The sequence below is a fragment of the Pleurodeles waltl genome, chromosome 3_1 (assembly GCF_031143425.1).
Source record: "Pleurodeles waltl isolate 20211129_DDA chromosome 3_1, aPleWal1.hap1.20221129, whole genome shotgun sequence".
Lineage (NCBI taxonomy): Eukaryota > Metazoa > Chordata > Amphibia > Caudata > Salamandridae > Pleurodeles > Pleurodeles waltl.
In genome coordinates, this window is record NC_090440.1 from 1,981,268,136 (window position 1) to 1,981,285,503 (window position 17,368).

At 41.1% G+C, this 17,368-nt stretch overlaps 1 protein-coding gene across 9 annotated transcripts in view; it reads left to right on the forward strand.

Annotated features, from left to right (window-relative positions):
- RPH3AL (rabphilin 3A like (without C2 domains)) overlaps positions 1-17,368 on the forward strand; it is a 920,330-nt gene that overhangs the window by 405,004 nt on the left and 497,958 nt on the right. For all 9 annotated transcript variants that reach the window (XM_069226390.1, XM_069226384.1, XM_069226389.1 and 6 more), the window contains one exon: positions 6,657-6,786. In XM_069226390.1, coding sequence (XP_069082491.1) covers positions 6,657-6,786 — 130 coding nt within the window. The remainder of the gene's footprint in view (positions 1-6,656; positions 6,787-17,368) is intronic.

A 17,368-nucleotide genomic window follows, 5' to 3' on the forward strand; every position in this document is an offset into this window, starting at 1 on the left:
TACTCTGGACTGTTGTTGCCTCTTTCCATCAGGAGGGGAAGAATGTCCTGATGCCTCAGGAAAAATTCAATTGGAAGCTGGCCTTGTAAGAACATTTTATTGTTTTTTTCTGTACGAACATTTACTTTATTCTGAAGCCTTAATTGTCCACTTTGTGACCCTTACGTGCACTGGTATAGAAAGCTTTTTTTACCAAACCCTCAAGCTGTTCATGACTGGGGGGAAGAGGGCCGCGTATCTAAGGGGCCTCTCTGAGAAGGAACAGAAATTCTGGTGGGGAGAGGCAGCCTTTTGTGCCACTTCACAGGAGATGTTCCCAAAGGATAAGGAGGGTCGGTCTAAAGACTTTGGGTATACTGAACTGCCTTTTGTCTCTGAGGGAGCTGATGCCCCCTGTTTAAAGTAAGTGGAGGGGTGAGGAAAGGACACGGGTAAAGAAAGAATACTTTTCATTATACAGTAAGGAGAGAAAATGATTAATTCATTCATTTCTGATGGATACTTCGACCTGCCAGGTGCCAGAAACTCAGAAAGCAGTGCTCATGTCCACAGATGGGTGGTGCAGTGCTGCCCCATGCTGACGTTGTTAATCCCTTTGCTGCCAGGCGTTTCCACCCTCATATGTCAAGCCTTTTTTTGGCTATTTAGGGTAGTTCGCATTTAGGCCCCCATACCTTTTAGTCCATGTAAGCTAGCCACACCAAATTTGCGTCCTTTTTTCCCAACATCCCTGGGATTCTAATGGTACCCAGAGTTTGTGGATTACCCTGAAGGAGACCGAGAAATTTGCCAAATACAGCTAAAATCTGTTTTCTTGGGGAAAAATAGGAACAAAGTATTGCCGAAGAAAGCATCTGTTTTTTTTCCCTGCAAATGGCATCAACAAAGGGTTTGCAGTGATAAAATCACCGTCTTAATAGCTTTCAGGAACAGGAAGACTTGAATCAGAAAAACCATATTTTTCAACACGGTCTTGGCATTTTACTGGGGCGTATCACATTTTGACTATTTTCTGTTCTTTCAGCCTCTTCCAGTTAGTGACAGAAATGGGTGTGAAACCAATGGTGGATCCTGGGCAGCTAAACATTTCTGAAAAGTAGACAAAATCCTGAATTCAGCAAGGGGTAATTTGTGTAGATCCTTCAAGGTTTTCCTATAGAAAGTAACGTTTGAAAATTAATATTGAATTTGAGTTGAAAAACGCAGCCATTTCTGTCTACATTTTGTTCTGTAACTTTTTCCAGCTATAGCAGATGTTTGAAAGCAAAATACCGTTATGTCTGCTGGACCCTTCTGGTTGCTGGGATATCTATGGCTTGTAGGTCTCCCAAGAACCCACGGCACCCAGAGCCAATAACTGAGCTGCACCCTGCAGTGGGTTTTCATTGTACAGGGAGTGCAGAATTATTAGGCAAGTTGTATTTTTGAGGATTAATTTTATTATTGAACAACAACCATGTTCTCAATGAACCCAAAAAACTCATTAATATCAAAGCTGAATATTTTTGGAAGTAGTTTTTAGTTTGTTTTTAGTTTTAGCTATGTTAGGGGGATATCTGTGTGTGCAGGTGACTATTACTGTGCATAATTATTAGGCAACTTAACAAAAAAATATATATACCCATTTCAATTATTTATTATTACCAGTGAAACCAATATAACATCTCAACATTCACAAATATACATGTCTGACATTCAAAAACAAAACAAAAACAAATCAGTGACCAATATAGCCACCTTTCTTTGCAAGGACACTCAAAAGCCTGCCATCCATGGATTCTGTCAGTGTTTTGATCTGTTCACCATCAACATTGCGTGCAGCAGCAACCACAGCCTCCCAGACACTGTTCAGAGAGGTGTACTGTTTTCCCTCCTTGTAAATCTCACATTTGATGATGGACCACAGGTTCTCAATGGGGTTCAGATCAGGTGAACATGGAGGCCATGTCATTAGATTTCCTTCTTTTATACCCTTTCTTGCCAGCCACGCTGTGGAGTACTTGGACGCGTGTGATGGAGCATTGTCCTGCATGAAAATCATGTTTTTCTTGAAGGATGCAGACTTCTTCCTGTACCACTGCTTGAAGAAGGTGTCTTCCAGGAACTGGCAGTAGGACTGGGAGTTGAGCTTGACTCCATCCTCAACCCGAAAAGGCCCCCCATGCTCATCTTTGATGATACCAGCCCAAACCAGTACTCCACCTCCACCTTGCTGGCGTCTGAGTCGGACTGGAGCTCTCTGCCCTTTACCAATCCAGCCACGGGCCCATCCATCTGGCCCATCAAGACTCACTCTCATTTCATCAGTCCATAAAACCTTAGAAAAATCAGTCTTGAGATATTTCTTGGCCCAGTCTTGACGTTTCAGCTTGTGTGTCTTGTTCAGTGGTGGTCGTCTTTCAGCCTTTCTTACCTTGGCCATGTCTCTGAGTATTGTACACCTTGTGCTTTTGGGCACTCCAGTGATGTTGCAGCTCTGAAATATGGCCAAACTGGTGGCAAGTGGCATCGTGGCAGCTGCACGCTTGACTTTTCTCAGTTCATGGGCAGTTATTTTGCGCCTTGGTTTTTCCACACGCTTCTTGCGACCCTGTTGACTATTTTGAATGAAACGCTTGATTGTTCGATGATCACGCTTCAGAAGCTTTGCAATTTTAAGAGTGCTGCATCCCTCTGCAAGATATCTCACTATTTTTGACTTTTCTGAGCCTGTCAAGTCCTTCTTTTGACCCATTTTGCCAAAGGAAAGGAAGTTGCCTAATAATTATGCACACCTGATATAGGGTGTTGATGTCATTAGACCACACCCCTTCTCATTACAGAGATGCACATCACCTAATATGCTTAATTGGTAGTAGGCTTTCGAGCCTATACAGCTTGGAGTAAGACAACATGCATAAAGAGGATGATGTGGTCAAAATACTCATTTGCCTAATAATTCTGCACTCCCTGTATACCGGGTATACAGCAATTAATTTGGTAAAATGTTAAGAGTGAAAAATAGTTAACAAGGAAACCTATGTACTTCCAAAATGAGCACACGATATGGAGTTTAGAAGCAGTAGTTATTTGCACATCTCTGGATTCGGGGGGGTACACATACTAGCATGTGAATTACAGGACATGTCTCAAAATTACTTATTTCTTATATACTGTCTTACATTTGGAAGGCACAAAGAGAAAGACAATTGGCAATAACACTTGTTCTTCTATTCTGTGTTCCCCCAAGTCTCTTGATAAAAATTGTACCTCTGTTGTTTGGGTAGGCCTAGTTCCCATGACTGGAAATGCCCCAAAACGAAACATGGACACATTACATTTTTACACTGAAAACTGACTCATTTTTTGCAAAGTGCCTAGCTGTGGATTTTGGACTCTAGCTCAGTCGGCACTTAGCTAACCTGTACATTTTTTAAAACTAGACACCTAGGGGGATCAGGATGGGGTGACTTGCGGGGCTCTCACTAGGTTCTGTCACCCAGAATCCTTTGCAAACCTCAAAATCTGGTTAAAAAACACATTTCCTCACATTTTGGTGATGTTAAGTTCTGGAATTTGAGGGAAGCCCCAAACTTCCTTCCACCTAGCATTCCCCCAAGTCTCCTGATTAAAATGGTACCTCACTTGCACGGGTAGGCGTAGTGCCCGCACTAGGCCTACCTACCCACTAGAAATACCCCAATATGCAACGTGGACACATGCAACGTGGACACATCACATTTTTACAATGAAAACTGACACATTTTTTGCAAAGAGCCTAGCTGTGAATTTTGGGTTCTAACTCAGCCAGCACTTGGGGAAACCTATCAAACCTGTATACTTTTGAAAAACAGACACCTAGGGGAATCCAGGATGGGGTGATGCGTGGGGCTCTCATCAGGTTCTGTCACCCAGAGTCCTTTGCAAACCTCAAAATTTGGCTAAAAAAACCTTTTCCTCACATTTTGATAATGGAAAGTTCTGGAATCTGAGGGAAGCCACAAACGTCCTCCAACCCAGCATTCCCCCAAGTCTCAGGTTAAAAATGGTACCTCACTTTTGTGGGTGGTCCCAAATACCTGCGACAAGGAAGGGCCCAAAACACGACGTGGACACATCAAAATTATCTATTACAAAACAACCTGTTTTTGCAATTGGGACACATGCATTGTTGGTCCCGGGCTCTGCGGCCATCTGGGGAAGCCTACCAAACCCAGACATTTCTGAAAACTAGACACCCAGGGGAGTCCAGGGAGGGTGTGGCCTGTGTGGATCACCCAAGGTTTTCCTACCCTGAGTCCCCTGCAAAACCTCAGATTTAGCTAAAAAAAAATCTAATTTCCCTCAAATTTGCAAATTAATTAATTAATTAATGCCCCCCAAAAGAGAGCAACCTTTGCCCAAGGGGCCGCCCCCCCAAACAAAAAATAAATTTACTAAAAATAACTCCTGGTCCCTAGTGCCCTTGGGGGCAGACGGGCCTAAAGTAAAGCAGCCGATCTGCTCCCCACCCCCACCCCTCCCCCACCCCCTGAGAGAAACTTCCCTTGTCCTCTCTCCTGCACTTGAAGCTAATGGCTTCAAGCACAGTTTGGGTGACTTCTAATGATACTGGCATGCGGTAGAGCTTCTGCCGCCTTCCCCACTGGATGGGTGGCCCACAGGGGGGGCACCAGGGCTTCCCTAGTGGGTGGGTGTCTGGAAATAATGGTTACATCCTCGGCACACGACAACCGTAGCCAAGGACATTAAATTGATGAACAGAACCACATGTAAGCACCATGAATGCACACTGACATTGGTTTTGTTTCTGCTCCTTGAGACGTAGATCACAATCTCAAAACCTTTTTTTTTGTTCAATTTCATTAAGTGATTTTTTTTTCCTGCAAACATTTTTACCAGTGTCCAAGGCTAAGACTAAAGATTTAAGCCTTAAAGGGACTGTCTCAAACAGATGTCTGTGACAGATCCCCGTGAGGTGTGTCTCTGGTGTTATGGATTCAGTCCTGCGATGACTGCGCCCAGATTAACCCAAGGGGCTTTTTCGTGAATGAAAGAAAAGGCTTTTATACGGCAAAGCACTGCAAGACTCCATGCAGGGTCCACTCTTTGTCGAAGTTGAAAGTGCACACCTGCTCCCGAAGTTGTTCCAATAGCAGATCATCTTTGCGGTCAAAGACTTCAGGTAAGTCAGAAAAAAATATAAGAAGTCCAAGCGGGACTCAGCTCCTTCCCTCCACTCTCTGGAGGAGGCAGAAGGGCATTACTGTTCCTCAAGGTCTCGCTCCCGTTCTGCTGAGGAGCCAGTTCCATCTTGAATCCTGATGTACTCAGAGTTTCCCAGTCCGTCAATGGTGGCAGCAGGTCGATGCCTTTCGAGTGGCCATTCTGTCCATCTTTAGCATGCTGCCAGCACCCTCAATTGCGGCTTAGGGCCGCAAGGATCTGCAGAGGCCTCCAGTCGGGTTACCGTTGGTGAGTCCACCCCCATCGTGGTCTGCAACCCTTGAACTCACTTAGGATTAGACACCAGCATCTGTGCCTTCTTCGAGTTCAGCACCAAGCTCTGCACTGGTCCTGTGGACGTTGATGCCAGCACTGAAGCTGTTGAAAGAGGAGCCACAACCCATTGTGCTTAAAACCCAGGAGGGCACTGAGCTTGTACATCTAATTTACCATGGAACATCAGGTGGGACATCAGCTCTTTGTGGGTTTCTGTGGTGCAAAAAAGGGCAAGGCAGTGCAGAAACAGACCATCTCCCTATGGATAGTTCTGTGTATTAAGATCTGCTACGCATTGGCTAATAGTTTTCAGAGGGACTGAGTTCTCATTCTGCCAGAGCTAAGGCTGCTACTGCTTCACTGACATATGGAGTGCCTGTCCGGGATATAGGTCTGGCTGCTCCGTTGGCATCAGTGAACACGTTCATCACACACTACTGCCTTGACAGCCAGGTATGACTGGAAGGACATTATGCCCATTCTTGCAGAATTGTTTGATCTGAGCTATTCCACAGACCCACACAGTGGGAGGTACTGCGTTGGTATCTATTCACAACAGTTAGAAGTATCCATCAGAAGAACAAGTTGCTTACCTTGGGTAATGCTCTTTCTTCTGGATACTCTGAGATTCCTCACCGCCCTCTTACCTCCCTGTCCTGTAGAATGGTCTCCTTTTCCATCCAAAAAAGTTCTGATTTAGAAACCTGCATCGGTGGTGCTTATATGCTGCTCTGTTTGCTCTTCCAAAGTGGAGCTGTACAGCACCACTTAATAGCACGCAGGGGCACTGCTTTTTGTGTTTCTCCAGAAGGAGCATTCTGGTGAATACTAAGGTAAGTGATTTGTTCATTTTGCCTCTACAAAGAGCCTCATCCTTTATTTGCATTTTACATGGTTCTGTCTTTGATTGCATAGTCTTCTCTTGAGCCTTTTTGTCTTGTAATAGGTACTGTCTTGGAAGTCACCATATTTGCTGGCTATGATGCCTGAATGAGAAGTTTGCTCACATCAATACCTCTAACTCACAGAATCAAGCATGTGAGCACAACTTATTGACAAGCAGCCATTTAATATTTAAGCATTGTGGTTGCACTAGCACCATGATGATATGATAGACATATACATTAAGAGAAAGTCTGTTGAAGTTATATGTTTTCTCTTATTATTTTTTTTAGCCGTCTCGTGGAGAGATTGGAAAATATGAGAAAAAACGTGATGGGCAATGGAGCGTCCCAGTGCTTGTTGTGTGGAGAGACGCTAGGGCTTTTGGGGACAGCATCAGTTTTTTGTCAAGACTGCAAAAAGGTATGATTTCACACTTTCAAATCAATGCCTCAATTTTTTAAGCATTTTTATCATTTTATAATTGTGAAAGAAAAATACTTCTACATTCAGCGTCCACCTCAGCGATCAGTTTTTTTCTCTGCTTAAGGGAAGGGCACCTGTGCAGACAGTATACACCAGCTGTCCTCTACAGGATTCTTTCTGCACCAAGTTGTTGCTTCTTGAGTGCCTGGTGTTTTCCCTTTTCCGCCTGCTTGCTACAGTTTGATTGCTTCGATCCACTTATGCATCAATTCATCATTTTCATTTAATGCCGATGCCATATGTCACAGAGTTTGGAAGTCAGTCATTATTAGTTGTCACTAGTGTCTGTGACTTCAACAGTCCTCTGAAGTTTGGTTGCTCACAGTCCTGTTTTCCGATATATCAACTACAACACTGTCTTGTTTGATCACTGTAAAACAGGACTACAAGGTGCTTTTACTGCCCTGTTTAAATGTTGTAAGAAAAATGATATAATAGTGAATCCTGCAAAATCAAAGGTTATTCAAATTGGTGCTAGCAGGAGCATTGTCGCTGGTTCATAGGTGTTATCAGATTAGAAAGCGTGGATAGGACCAGTTACTTGAAGATAATAGCTTATAAATTAGCATTGCTGTCCCTACTTAGTGTATAGATCTGCTCCTCTTAGTGTAAAGACCTGCTCCTCTGATGGCAATATGCGTCAAGTAAGATCTTTTGTTAGGGAGGTCCCTTCCTAATTGCGAGTCTCAATCCGATGTATGATTGTTTTGTGACCGTGAATGTGGTCACAAAAAAATCGCAGTTACCACCAGTCTCAAATTGGCGCTAACCCATTCGCAAAAGAGAAGGGATCCCCAGTGGACCCCTTCCCCTATGTTAATGCATGCGAAAACATTTTTTTAGAGCAGGCAGTGGTCCCACAGACCACTGGCTGCTCTGAAAATGAAAAGAAAACTTGTCATATTTGTTTTCAAAATGCATTCCGTTACCTTTAAGGAAAACGGGCTGCATTTATAAAAAAAAAAAAAAAAAAAAAAAAAGCTTTATTTAAAAGCAGTCACAGACATGGTGGTCTGCTGACCTCAGCAGGCCACCATCCCTGTGAGTGCCGCCATTCCCAGTGGGGTCACATATTACAACCTACCTCATGAATATTCATGAGGTAGATCATTTACGACCCCATTGCGAATCGCCAACAGTGTCATTGACACTGTTGTACCTCAGGTTTTGGGACTCGCAATTTGCAAAACCTGATCTTTGTACATGTGGCCCTTAGTGCTCAAGTAGTAGCAGCCCTTGTTTACCAGTATCCAATGTGTTGTGTTGTTATCCCTGGGATGCTGCGTCTGGGCAGCCGGATGCTTTATAAATCCTTAACAAAAACATATCATGAATACAGACTTATTGACCATTGACAGGCGATCCTGGCACGTGGTATTGTTGATGTGCAGTAGACTCTTTTTCAAGTCTGCAAGTCTTTCAGAGATCATCTTGACAGGGGACTGTGTTTCCAAGTAGACCCATGTCATGTGTGACACCTTCACCCAGCATGCACCTTTTAGTGAGGACCACTCCACCTTCATGTAATTTTGTCTTTGTGTGCTCCCACATCTCTGCACATGAAGGGCTTTTGTTAGTAAGCTAGAACGAGCTGCTATATCACACTTGGCACAGAGCATTTATGCAGCTATGGAACTGATTGCTCTATGCCCTACCAACCTTTCAGGGATCGGTTAGAGAGGGGCAGTCATATGTGCATTTAAATTATGTTAGCACCAGCTCAAGTCAGACAAACATTACCTAAGTAAATGCACAGGTTACTCAGATTATAAAAATTTTATTTGATTTGATTTCTTCTTAGTGCCTGAAGAATAAATACAAATAAAAGTTGATAGCTGGGTCACTGCAACTGTGTCTCAAAGATTCTAAGCTTCCAAAACATACAAGTTTAAAGGGACATGTTCACTGGGAAATTCATTTATTTGCCAATTGGGAACATGTCAAAGCATTTCCATCTTAAATAATTCTAGCCTACATTGTGAGTGAGCGAGGAGGAGATCAATTGAATTTGAAGCCTCTTAGGTTATGCTGAGATGTGTCTCATTTGGGCAGATTAAAACTATTTGGGACATTTTGTTTCACGGTTCTTCATTGGTGTTGTCTCAGGAAAGGGGAATAAACTCATTTTTAAAGCTATCATAAGAACAGAAGACAGGATTATAACATGGTCATATCTGTCAGAACAAAATAAGCGCCCGATTTAGGGTTTGGCGAATGTGTTTCTGTACCACAATTTTCTTGTCTGCCGTGATACAAGTGCATTATATCCTTTAGCATAGGTAATAGGACGGACAGGATAGTTATCAAGTTGCGAAGGCATACCCTTCCGCAAACTCTAAATGAACTGTAAATCTACAATGCATTTCTTTTTGAAAATCTTGGCATAACTTCAGCAACTTATATTATGTTGGACGATCTTTGCAGTTGTATGAATTTATGTAGTTCATGATGTAACTGGAAAAAAAACTACGTCTTTGATATTTATATTACCATTAAGATATTTAAAAGGACATGCCCATGATGTCCCACTACATTGCTTTAAAGTAACAATCTATACACATGATAGTACATATGTCTGTAAACCCCCTTCAGAACAGATCACAAACACCACCTGTCACTAAACAAGAGTGTTCTTATGCACACGTGCCAGTCAGCTAAAAATGGTCGTAGTAAACATATGATTGTGGACTTGGCCCTCTCTGCAGGGTCATTCACAAACTTTTTGCCTTCATCCTCCTGTATTCTGAACCTGATTTTGTTATCTTTTAGGACTCTTTACACTTTATCACTATCACCAGTGCTAAAGTGATTTTGCTCTCTCTGTAAACGTGGTAGAATTGGGGTATACCCAGTTGCACATTTAATTTACTTGTACGTTCCTAATGAAGTGGTACCACATGTACCCAGGGCCTGTAACTTAAATGCTACTAGTGGGTCTGCAGCCCTTATTGTGTCACTCCCTTACGTAGCCTTTTTAAACAAATTTCAAGCCTGCCATTGCAGCTTGTGGGTGCAGTTTTAAAATTGCCATTTGGACCTGGCAAAATAAACCTTTTTCTTCCTTTCTTTTTAATACATATGAGTCATCCCTAGGGTAGGCCCTAAACAGCTCATCGGGCAGGCTGTAGTGTATTTAAAATGGTGGACATGTACTTTAACGTTTGCGTGACCTGGTAGTGAAAAACTCTTAAATTTGTTTTTCATTACCTCAAGGCCTACCTCTTCCATAGGGATAACATTGGGTTACCTCATTACATTTATTAGCTGATAGCTTTCAGTTGGGAGCAAAGAAACATGTTAAGTCTGTTGTCTAAAGAACTGCAATTTAAAACTCCCTTTAATGGTAAAGTTGGATTCTAAGTCACAATTTTGCAAATGCCACTTTTAGAAAGTTGGCAACAACAAATGACCCCTTATGAACCATAGATAGGACAAACATTCCATATGACCTCGTAACAACTCTGGGTCCGCACTAAATAATCCACTCTTTCTTAATCTATAATCACTTTCAATTTTCCAGTTCACTTGTACACCAAACTCCACCATTCACTGATTCCTCCATTGACACTGGAGATACTTTCTCATAAATAAATTTCTGATAATTTTACAGTGACAAAGAAAAATAAAAAGAACACATTCACCTCTTAGGATTACATATATAAGTGTCCAAAATAAAACACTTCTAAATATATTAATTTGTTTCATATAGTTTCTATTTTTAACATGAAACATCCAATGGCTCAAAGAAGTTGGGCAACAATTACACCTTTCTCAACCTTTATAGACAGTCCCGCTTTTGTTTATATAGAAAAGTATTTCTGTTAATATATTTGATGTAGGTTCACCTTCAACCTAATTAACTACACCACCGAGTTTCAACCTTCTTAAGGGCCTACCACTTAGATGAAGGTCTTCTTGAGGGCTCTAATGTTCTTGAAGAACACCATCAGTAAATATTAAGTGATACAAAGTCACATCTTGAATGTTTGTTATATGGAACACATGCAAACTCCTTGGTTCTCTTACAGGATGTCTTCCTGGCATTGGAATCATGATATTTCCCCTTTCCAACGAAGTTCACCACCCAAGTTCAGCATCACCTACCAGAGGTTTCCCGGTACGATGCCATGACCATTGAATAGGTGATACTGAACTTTGTTGGAATGGGGGAACATCACATCTTTGAAGGGTGTAGCCTCAAGGATAACTTGTGTATAGTTAGTCTATTGGCAGTGTTTGTTTCATTGGTTGTGTGTAGTAATTCCAGTAGTCCCATGTAAATATTTAAACTGAGGAATAGGTGGTGGATTTTTTATTACTGGAAGCAGCTAGAATTGTGAGGTGCCCATCTGGATTAGATGATGATTTCTGTTTACAAATATAACGTGGAATCACTGTGATATGGATTTCCATATGTTGATTACTGTCTAATGGACTGACCTTGCCGAGAGCTGTTGACAAGCAGAGTAGGATAGGGAGGCATCGCTCATTGTTGTCGACCATGTTGCAGCCATTGTCTCGGACTTGCATTGGTGCAGTCTCCTTGCCTCATTAGTGTCGCAATCCATATTCCTAGTCTCAAAAGTTCTTCAGAATATCACGGTGCCTGTTAAAGATGCATAATATCAAACAACAATGGCAACCCAATATGCCTCTAGGAATCCGGGTAATATATAGGTATTACTGCTGTCTCACTTAAAGAATATGTTGGTACCTTTTGAGCGAAAGAAATTTAACTCATCACAATCGATTTGGCTTAAGAGATGCACAATTAATCAACATGCATGATGCAAACTAGCCAGCCTAAAGATCAATATTTAAACCACTAGGCAATTGAGTAAAAAGACAAAAGGTGCTCAGTGTCCCAAGTGATTACACCTTAGACAGCAGATATACAAAACGTACAAGTGTGTGTGTACAGGAAAAACAATATATGTATGTCATAGTATATAGATAACCTATAAGTAGATGACTATGTGGATATGGGCTTGTGGTTTTTTCTATGATAATACATATATATCACAATACCTGTGAGTACGGTACAAAGTATTTACAATTTTTTTAAATGATGCTTCTTTTTGTAAGGATTTACAAAACTGTAGATGAAAAATGGTAAACAAAAATTGAACACAGTCTATGTATACTTATGCGTAGCTTGAATGTATGACTATGTAAATATTACTACATGTATGTTCATATGAGTATATAGTGAGGTTTGTGCATTGCACATTAAAAATTAATAACTGTACCATGTTTGTGTGTGTGTGTGTGTGTGTGTATATATATATATATATATATATATATATACACATCAGTACATAATTAACTGTGTGGTTATATCTCAGAAAGGTATGTATTAATGTATGCTTATTGGGTGGGGGCAATTTTAAAAATAACTAATTCTCCCTTTCATCCTCTGCCAGCACCTCCACTCTCTGACTCATCCCAAACCATTCAAAAACATCCTCTTCAAACTTTTCCATCCTTGATCAATTCATCCAACTGTAAGGCACATATGTTCACCACTCCCGGTAACCACTCACATCTTCCCTTCACAAATCCACTTCAGTCAATCTATCCCTTTGAAAACAATACAGAAAATGCATGAGGTCTCAAGGGCACAATTTTAACACACATGCCAGAACTAAGTAAACAAAACAAAAAAGCATTTTTACTAATAAACTACATTCTTTTTACCTCTAATTGTGTGTTCTGGAGTAGCGTGTTGGTCTCCACAAAGCACTTCAAAGCCTTGTCAGGGTTAGCAAGCGCTGTAGAAATCCAATTTACAATTACAAGGAATGTTACATTCAAGCAGCGTTTGTGTATTTGTGACAGCCCCGCGCTCCCAAGGTATCTTCATTAGCGTAAAGTGAACGGCACTGCGCTGTATTGTTTGCATGGCACATGCGTCCCCTATCATACATGTCCTTTTTCGAAAAAGTTTGATTGCGCAGCTATATCACCTGCTTTTGATGCCAGTGGATAACCCGATGCAGTGATTTGCACAAATGTTAGACTGGTAGTTTCTATTAGGTCGCTTGTTAATCACCCAATCTCTGATTTTTCAATCAGCCAGTTTGGCCAGACATATAAACAGTGCTTAGTAATACATTAAACTTAGATTTGTTTTTGCCCCTTGGGAAGAAATGTAATTATACGGATAATTTATCGCACCCTTCCTACAAAATGCGTAAATCCGTTCTGCGCAGTGATAATTAGCTGGAACGTACCAAAGCAACAACATTCAGGGTTTACTGATGACTCATCATTTTATGCTTGGTTGGATTTTTTTTTAACGTTCTTTAGATACAGACATTAAGTAAAATCTGAAGTTTACCGTCAAGTAATAACTCCCGCTTTGTTGCCAGCACAATCTATCATAACTAACCAACACCTTTTTACTGAATCTTAAACTAGATGTTAAAAAAGAATTATTTTACAAAAGCATTGGCGTGAATAGCATGCTGAAAATAGCTCTGAAAAACCCTAGAAATGATGCGTCAGTCATGTAGAGAGGGAGAAATGTGGCAGCTTCATGGGACAACGTGACAGTTACACATCCTTCAAGGTGTTTCATAAAATGCAACCACGGCCTTCAGTGCCTAACTCCTGTCTTATTTTCAGCAATAAAATAGAGACTGGACGCCTCAGAGCTGTAAGTTATAGATGTTATGAGATATAAAATTTAGTTCGCCAGAAATCGGTTATTACCTATTCTAGTGACGTACCCATTTCATTACATTAACACACACTCGTCCACTTATTTGTCCTCATATCGCGACATCAGGCAACAATTAGGAATATTCTTTATTAAAGGACGTGTGGATGCAAGACCCTTTAAATGAAATTCATAACTTTAGAAGCTACGTGTTTTATTTGACTGTAAATTAGATATTTGATACCCATATATGTACATGCTGACCTGTGCAGGAGGACACGTGGGTGATTTAGCTGGTGCTGAAGCTCTGTTCTTATTTGAGCAGGATGCTCAGTCATCATCTCTGTCACTTGTTGTCTTGGAGAGACCTTCGCTCCTGTCTAGAAAGGACAGTTAGCAAATGAACCCAATAAGATCTGGCCCCTTTATAATACCTCTGTAAAAAAAAATATTGTCCAGAGATTTTCATTTTTGATTTGTGTTTTTGGATTGTTAGAGAAGTAATTTAGCTTGGGTAGACATTGCTAATGTGGGCCGATTTTTTTTTCTGGACAACATTTTTTAAAACGGCGGTTGTGTTGCAGTGATGATATAATATTCCAGAAAGCATGAGTTCTATATACTTCTTTTTGGTGTCAAAACATATGTTTTTGGGGTCAAGTAGTCTTACAGAGACAGAAAATAACTCCTCAGAGCAACCTTTCAGCAGCTCTGTAATGATGTGTTTTATCCATCATATTGGTAATTTATTTTAATATTGGTTTTGTTTCATGTTTTATGTTGATTTAAATTTGTAAACATGAGCAAAGCGAATGGTAGCAGAGGATGTTTACCTCCTGAGAGTTGGCAACTATAAAATCTGAGGACTCCTGCAACATAGAAAAATGTGTTATATACCAAACTAATCTGAAAAAAAAGCTAACATCAACTGCAGCTGGACAGAAGACATTTTGAGATGCTGCAGAAGTACGGCAAGACAAACTTCACAAAAGGTTGAAACTGATGGGTGAAGAGGATCAAATATTTTATCATTGTAACAACAAGTGCTACAAGTTATATACAATGGAAAAAAGCCTAGAAAAAAATCATTAAAAAAAATAGCACAAACCAGTGAATCGCAACAAGAATCCGAGTCTTCCAAGAAAGGGACGACAACCAAACCCAGTGCCCATCCACTTAGAAGAATTATGGCTACCTCTTGTCCACCTCCAACAACTGATCAGAAAGCAGAGGATCTTCAATGTGTTATCTGTGTTTTAGCAAGCACAGGGGCCAGAGGGATTGACGAAAGAACGAAGTGGAGAGTATGCGAGTCTCAAAGTACAAACATGTTTTTATCTGCAGCTAGTTTCTTCCAAGATGAAGTTTTCAGGCACATAACTGATATAAACAGCAAGGTGAATGTATTTGCAGCAGATTTGTATGCCCACCTGAACTGCATGCATGCATACATTCAAAAATACGAATATACGGTGAGCTCCAAGCAGTAGCGTAGCTTCCAGCCTTCAGTTAAATTTGCACTCTTTGAAAAAGTAAATTAGGTTTTAAAGACACTCTTGAGTGCTGGCAATGGGTTCACACTCAGTTAGATCAGAGAAATAATGGTCAACATTGATGAAACTATATTGATCCATATTAATGAAATTTAGGTTTTTCTGGTGAGAATGTACAATGGCAGAATTAGATTTTGTCAGTGTAACAAAAAGAATGAGCCACTTATTGTGTTCTCCGTTGATTTGACTTCTAAAGTTCTTGCTACCAAACTAAGATCGCAGAATGCAGTAAAATCAGCAGGAACCATTTTATGAAACGTCCTGAAAGATTTAGATTTTGAAATTAATGAGGGCTTCATTACGACTTCAAGACCGCCAGTAGTGGAGTTCTTTTGCCTGCCATATTAGGAGTGTTCCGCTGGGCCAGCAGGCGAAAACAGCATTTTTGCCTGCTGGCCCAGCGGAACACTTACCACAACATTGACGCCGGCACATAACTGAGCTGGCGGCAATATTGTGGTGCATGGAGTGTGACAGCACCCGTCGTGCATTTCACTGCCGTAATTTGGGCAGTGAAATGCATGATGGGGCTGTGCATGGGGGCCCCTGCACTTCCCATGCCAAGTGCAGAGGCCCCATGATGCCCCCATTCCGCCAGCCTTTCCATGGCAGTGTTTACCACCATGGAAAGGCTGGCAGATGGGGCATCGTAATCCCCAGGGCCGCGCTGCCCTTGTGGAATACAACCGCCGGTACCACCTGGCGGTGATGGCGGTTGGACCGTGGCGGCTCTGCCACGGTCATAATGGGGCAGTCGGGCCGCCCTGTCTGCGGCAGTCTGACCGCCATTGCGAGGCTGGCAGTCTTAAAACCACCAGCCTTGAGGCCCAAATTTTGTAATGCCCCAGTGCTCTGCAAATCATGGAAGTCAACAAGAATACCTGCTGTTATCTTAACATTTTTTACATCATTGTAATAGTTTTGCTTTGCTGATATTAAACAAACTAAAGTTCTTGAGTTCAGAACAGAAGTCAACAGCATTGATGATGGCTGTGAAGATATAAGCGAAGAAGTGGAAGACAATCCTATGAACCGTCAGGCTTATGTTGTGCAAATGTACTGTCTTTTTCAAATCATGTTTTATTAATTGCATCATGGCAAAAAGAAAACTCCGCTTCACATGATGACTGCCCACACAATCTATGATAAGTGCAAAAGTAGAGAGCTAATCACTTCAATGAATAGGATTTGTTTATCAACAAGTTATAATGACATAGTGCTGAGCGGGAACTTGTTAGCAGTTCATTCTGGAAAATCTTGTGAATCCGGCAGGACAACACTTCCAGGTCACTTTACCAGGAAAGGATTTACAATTGTTGCTCTTGATAATTTTGATTTTGAAGACAGCTCTTTTTTGTCTGAAAAATCCAGCACACATGATACTGTAAGACTGTACAAATGAAGTAGCTGCTGGAAAAAAAAGCTTTTTCAGCTGGAGGCATAAACAAACAAAGTTGCAAACTTATAACCCAACTGCATTGCCAATGTGCGCAAAATCACAACAAGCCATCAACATGTCAGAGTCTCTCAGAAGTTTCAAAGTGGCTGAGGATATGGATCTTCTTTTACCTGATGCTGCAGTCCACAAAGCTGATTTAACTGAATTTATTATATCGCTTATTCGGCGTGGACTGAAGGATGAAGAAAAGCCAGTTCCTCTGTGGGCTGGAATTTATGCTCTGACCTCCCAGAATACAACCCCACTGAAGAAGGTTGGGTTTTTACCAGTAATACCATCTCCAGTCACAAACTATGCAGCAGTATACCCATATCTAAAAAATGTCAAAAATGTGCATGCTTAACTTGAAGACCAGCCTGTCCTGCCAATTTTCTGCAGTGAAGGTGTTTTCTGTATTGCAGCGGACGTTTTTATGAGCAATCCAATAGAATTTGATTATGGTTATCCAATGATGGGCATTTTGCACATGACAAAAGTTGCATTGCGGTGTGCAGGAAGTTGTCTCAGTGGATGTGGCATAGACAATGTACTTATTGAGGCTGAAATCTTTGGAAGCAAAATATTGTATTATTACAAGGTATGCTCATTATATTTGAGGCTATAGAAATGTTGCGCTGGAACGCTTTCTGGAACAAGAATGACAAATTAAGTTTTGCACATCTTATCACAGAAGAGAACAAGGCACTTGGTGCACTTTATTCAAAAGACATAATGCAAAGCCAGGCAGTGTTCAATACACTTAGTTCAAAATCAAAAAACCTGAAAATCAAGTTCGTACAGATTGTCAAAGAATGTGAAGAAAATTCCGAACTTTTTAAGTACTGGGGAAATGTTTTACACATGATA